Source organism: Sinocyclocheilus grahami, unplaced genomic scaffold (genome assembly GCF_001515645.1).
Source record: "Sinocyclocheilus grahami isolate Dianchi unplaced genomic scaffold, SAMN03320097.WGS_v1.1 scaffold134.1, whole genome shotgun sequence".
NCBI classification, from domain to species: domain Eukaryota; kingdom Metazoa; phylum Chordata; class Actinopteri; order Cypriniformes; family Cyprinidae; genus Sinocyclocheilus; species Sinocyclocheilus grahami.
Genome location: NW_015505313.1, coordinates 453,949 through 459,819, shown reverse-complemented (window position 1 = coordinate 459,819; position 5,871 = coordinate 453,949). Strand labels below are relative to the sequence as shown.

The window sequence follows — 5,871 nt, the reverse complement described above, 5'->3', positions numbered from 1 at the left end:
TATTTTAGTTTTTAAAAAGATTATCATACCAATAAACACTAAATGGATAAAGGATTTGATGCAAAAGAGTTTATTTGATAAGCAAAAGAATCTCAAACACCACGGTGATTTTCCTCCAACATGTTAAAATCACTACTGGTTTCAGGAACAGGATAAATAAATATTTTTAATATTGTTCAGTTTTCTACTAAAGAGAAGCAACATTGCTATATTGATATGTTTATATTTCTTTCTCTGTTTAGAGTACACTATAAAAAGACTCAAATGTAGCCATTACATATGAGTATGCAGAATTTCAGGTACATATAATGTACATATGTCTCTTTTAGAATGTATTTGATATTAAAGGCGAGTGTTTTGTATGCTGTTCTACAGATGATTTTGTACACATGGCTGTCAAAGGCTAAGACAGCTTCAGCCTCCATACACACTGAGAGTATATGATGAAGAGCTGCTACTAAAACCTTGTTCCCTGGGATCAAACGTCACGTGAGCGGTGCCTCCACAAACCTGCAGTTTCTTTGATTCATTTCTCTTTAAAGCTTTTTATATTAAACAAAAAATTAGGTGATCAAAAGATTCACAGATTGTTTCTCTGTCACTTGTCTTCTCCCCATCTCTTCTCCTTCAAATGAAAATCTTTAAACGTGGCACTTAGAAAACATCCACAAGGAATTCTCATTTTTATTTTAGAACAAAATTTACAAAGCCATTCAAACAGTCTGTATTTTAGGTAATTACTTCTTTTAAACTCAACTTCAAAAAAATCATGAATATTCAAAATACACTTTGACTTCACTGCTGTCTCTCATTATATACAAATATGTACAGGCAAAGAAAAGTAAGCGTCTCACAGTCGTATGTATCTGTACTGAAAAAAAGAGAGATCTCCATATCTGTTTGTATGTATGTAATTGTATAAATGCAACCAGACCTGTTCCAAACCTGGTTTTTGTGATTGGCTGGTTGACAGTCTTTAGAACGCTCAGACCGGTCGGCTCAAATAGAGGTCCCATGGCTTGGATCAATGGCTTCTGGGATGGGTCCCCCGGGCACTGCCTGGTAAGAGATGGGCATAGGTGTCTTTACGGGACTCTGGCGGAAAAGGCCTCCGTTGGGCGCCCGGTGTTTGCAGCGCATGGAGGGTGGCAGAGTGGAACTGCTGAGAGGGAGGGGAAGGCTCCGTCCGGGCACGCGGCCGACCCCAGGACCCTCCTGGAGGAAGGAAGTCACGGACAGGCCCCCAGGGGGGAAATCTCTCATGGCTTCCCGGGAGCTCTGATGTGGCCGCATGCTGCCCATGTCCAGGGCAGAGATCTCCAGAGACTGACCTGGCAGCTGCTTGTGTGCCAGATCGTCCTCCATCAGCCCACTCATACGCTGGTGAACCTGCTCCAGATTCACTTCTTTGTCCTGGGAATGACAAAGAAAGGGGGAGATTGAGACCGAGTCCAAGGCGAGGGGAAAGATGAAAGGGCGGGAATTGATTTGTGGGGTGGAAAAAGGCAAGAAAGAAAGAAGAAGCGAGAAATGAAAAGTGGACGGGCACTGGAGCAAGTACAGATGTGAATGAAAAGAACGTGGAAGTGCGTGCAATCTTTCAGAAAAGAGCAGGAGGTGTTTACCAGGGGCTCCAACAATCACATCAGCTCTGATTAATGATACCAATTACACAACGTACTACTGACAGCATGGAATAATCTCATAAAAATAAAATCAAATCCATCTCTTCTCCCACCCGCTCCAGCAAGCAAAAGGTCTGAACTGCTAAAAAAGCTTCATATCTGAAAAGTTGCGAAATGAAAGAAATCAATGATGCAAATGAGAGTGAGCGCCGGGAAACATGGGCCATAAATTGAATTGCAAACACATGCTTTGGCGCTTCAGTGTTTCGGGCTTATTTTTGAGGAGCCTTGAAAGGGGTATTTCTTCATTCTTTGATATGCGCTGCCGTGAAATAGCTTCGGTCATGCGCCAGTGATGCTGTGGCGTGCTACTTAATGAAAGAATCAAGCCAACATTAACAGTCCGCTAACTGCTTACATTTTTTCCCACACAGTCTTTTAATTCTCATGCCACGCATCCTCCATAAGAGAGTGAGGAGGGTGAACTCGATACTATGAAGCATTCATTCAACACTGATAACCGTTACATCCAGGACTACTCTGTTAATCACTGTTCTTCTTCTCTGTTTTGTACAAGCCAGTTCAGTAATGCATCCTTTGCATTTTAATGGAATAGTTCACCCCAAAATTAAATTCTGTCATTTACTCACGCTCATGTTGTTTCAAACCTGTATCATGTGGAACACAAAAGATGACTTGGGACCCCATTGGCTTTCATTATACAGACAAAAACATGCTTTAAAATATGTTCTTTTGTGTTTTTGTGAGTGACTGAATTTTCACTTTTGGGTGAACTGGCCCTTTAACTCAACTGTAGAGGTCTTGCGTCTCTAGCCCGGTCGATACCAGCGAATCAGCTGTATATTCTACGGTTTTGTACCATTTATGGGTAATTAGAGGTGTCACATTATGAGACTATGTTTCTAAGTCATAAGATCAATGAAGAGATAATTACTGCAGAGCTCATGCAGCTGTAGAAGGAAGTCTGAATGTGGCTCTAATTAAAAATGCATTAATTCGCCATTAAAATACACCCAATTTGGGGCACTTACAGCCGTGACAAACAACACAACTGGAGGCCAATCTCCTTTTGGATTCCAGATTGCAATATTTTGGGACATCAGTGTGACCACTGAATGGGTGATCTGATGGATGACAAACAGATGATGAATTTGATGAGTATGTGGAGCGAAATGGAGAGGCACACAGTGGGAGAGGCACACATAGTGCTGCTTTGGCAAAGAGATTCCATGAGTAAAATCATCACTCTAAACAGAAAGTACTTATTAATCCACACAACATGGATGAATTAATGTCTCTGACTCTGCCTGTGTCTCTGTCATCAGTTAGTTCTCTTTGCATGAGTGAGTCATAAATACTTCTCCACCCACATATATAATCTGATTGATCTGGAATCCTAACCCACTCCAGGAGGACGCTTGTCCTTCCTCTAAATGACTCTACATTGTCAAGCCCTGTTCACCCCACTGACAGGTATTCCTTGCTCAGGTCTCGGCTGACCTGTGTAAAAAGCCTGCGTGTCTTCCCAGTCTCTTTCTCTCTCTGGCCAAACGTCCCGTGTGCATCCTGCAGCAGTTGCAATTTCATTATATGCCAATGACCCAGACACCATCTCCAGAGTGCAGCCCTTAGTGTCCTGTATGAGACCATAGAGAACCCGTGACTGCCTGGACATTGGCATATAATTGCAATAAGAAGACACAGACAGGGATATAAAACATAAAATGTGTCAAGTTGGTTATCGTGTGGTTCTTATTGCTTGCCAGAGCTTCAGTGACTCCTTTCTTACAGTGTATCATAAACCAAACAAAACCATACATAAAAGAATCACTCAATTTGTACAGGCATATGGCAGACTGAGCACCTTAAAGCAAGAACAAGGAGTTGGTTGGTGAAAGCAATATAGTCTGAAAGCTAGTAAAAGTTCTTATCTCTTTATGTGCTATTAATTCAAATCCAGTCAAATTTCAAGCAGATGACAAATGGTAGTCATAATACAGATGTCTGATCGTTATTATTCAACAATGTCTGTAAAATGTAATATTACGTTATCAACAATCAACGTCCCTGAACTATAATATGTGGTTTATGAGCTGTTGCTTTCACCAACGTGCTTGCCTCGGCTCAAGATATCACCAAAGGGAAAAGAGAGAAGGAGAGGAGACAAGGACGGAAGAGTAACTGCAGAACACTTGAACATAAGTCAATACGTCACTGGCTTTCTCATTGCACACACTTTAGTTTAGGGATCCAGGTACAACCTTTGCCCTAACAACCTAGTAGAAGCAGCAGAAGTAGTATGATTGACGGATATTGCAAATTGGGGATGTTTGTATGCAGAAAGCTACTCGGAAACAACAATTTAATGAATGGAACGACACTTGTAGGTGCCCATAACACAGAGTTAATGGGTTTGAATACAAAAGCTATCATCTCCACTTAAAGGGATAGTACATCCAAACAAAGACAATTCTGTCATAATGTTCTGTGGTTCCAAACTCATATGAATTCCTTTCCTCTGTGAAACACAAAAGAAGACATTTTGAAGAATGTTTTAGCTGTTTGTGGCCATTATAAAACCAATGGGTACCAAAACTTTCAAGTTCCAAAAAGGACACAAAAGTAGCAAGACATTGTTAAAAATATGGCAAAATAAAACTTACAGAAGATGTTTTCTGATAGAAAACATGAACCAGTCTTCACTGGTTTGTGAACAAATGGCATTTTTGGATTCCATTGACTTTTATAATATTGACAGCATAAAGTCACAAAACAAGTAGTGGTAGAACTTTTTCCAAATTGGGATGTACATTTGAGTATAACGGGTTATCAAAGAAAAAAAATGTATAAATTGGTTGTTGATTGGATTTTAAGATATTACAGTCAAAACTACGGTGGCCGAGAAGTGCTAAACAAATCACAATTCTGAAAACAAAATAACAAATTACAAACGCAAATGCAAGTCTAAAAAACAAAATAACAATTCAGAAAGCACAACAACAATTCAGAAAACATTATAACAAGTCAGAAAACACAATGACGAATCCGAAAACAAAATAACAAGTCAGAAAACACAACGACAAATCCGAAAACAAATTAACAAGTCAGAAAATACAATGACAAATCAGACAAACCGGAAGAGGTAGGTATAGTTTGAGACAGCGCCATTGGTTTGGGATTACTCACCGCTGACTGGACGAGACATCTGTCAATCAACGTATACAGGAAGAACCAGCCGAAGAACAGCAGAGTCGTGGTAGAAAGTTCGGAGATGGTATTAAAGTAGCTCAGTTTAAATGCATTGTATGAATTGTGCTTACTATGGAATAAAAAAATATGGGGTGTCTATTTACATTTAGTTAAAAGTGGCTGTGACTCATCAGCTCCAGTGACGCAGATGGATAAGCCCCAGTCATTGGCTTTTTGATGCGATCGACCTGGGTTCGATCCCGCCTTTTGCCGAACTTTTTTTTTCTCCCTTTTCCAAATCTCTTATCACATCGTAAAGGCATTTATTTTCAATAAAAATTAATGAAATAATCAAAAAGTTGAAACTAAAGTATCGGGTAGGGTTAGGGTAGGTTTAGGGAGGGCTTTATTGTACCAATAAGGTGGCATCCATTTAATAATTAAAATTATAATTTACACTCAATACGTTATTATTGCATACTGTTTTATGTATGTATATGTACTACAATACTGAAGTGCAGATAATTGCCACTATAGTGGTATACTTGATAGTAGAAATCCTGCTATTTTAACATAGTGTAAATAGGTATTTGCACTTAGTGTAAATAGCATATTGCTAAAAATACTACTATTTTCACTTAGTGTAAATAGAATCCATTGCTAATGCGAGATTTGACGGGAGGAAAAAAAGCTCGGCAAAAGACGGTATCGAACCCGGGTCGATCACACTTATCCATCTTCACCACTGGAGCTAATGATTTTCAGTCACTTCTAACTAAATGTAAATAGACACCCCGTATTTTTTATTCCATAGTAAGGGCAATTCATACAATACATTTAAACTGAGCTACTTTAATACCATCTCCGAACTTTCTCCCACGACTCTGCTGTTCTTCGGCTGGTTCTTCCTGTATACGTTGATTGACAGATGTCTCGTCCAGTCAGCGGAGAGTAATCCCAAACCAATGGCGCTGTCTCAAACTATACCTACCTCTTCCGGTTTGTCTGATTTGTCGTTGTGTTTTCTGACTTGTTA

The 5,871-nt window shown here is 39.7% G+C and overlaps 1 protein-coding gene across 2 annotated transcripts in view; it reads right to left on the bottom strand.

Moving 5' to 3' along the window:
- Positions 1-843: 843 nt before the first annotated feature.
- grid1a (glutamate receptor, ionotropic, delta 1a) overlaps positions 844-5,871 on the bottom strand; it is a 309,894-nt gene continuing 304,866 nt past the window's right edge. Inside the window, exons 16-17 of one of the 2 annotated variants that reach the window (XM_016279802.1) lie at positions 3,147-3,282; positions 844-1,413 (exon numbers count right to left, since the gene is read on the bottom strand). In XM_016279802.1, the coding sequence (XP_016135288.1) occupies positions 1,025-1,413; positions 3,147-3,282 (525 nt within the window). In that variant the 3' untranslated portion in view covers positions 844-1,024. The remainder of the gene's footprint in view (positions 1,414-3,146; positions 3,283-5,871) is intronic. The other variant, XM_016279803.1, reaches the window with a different exon arrangement.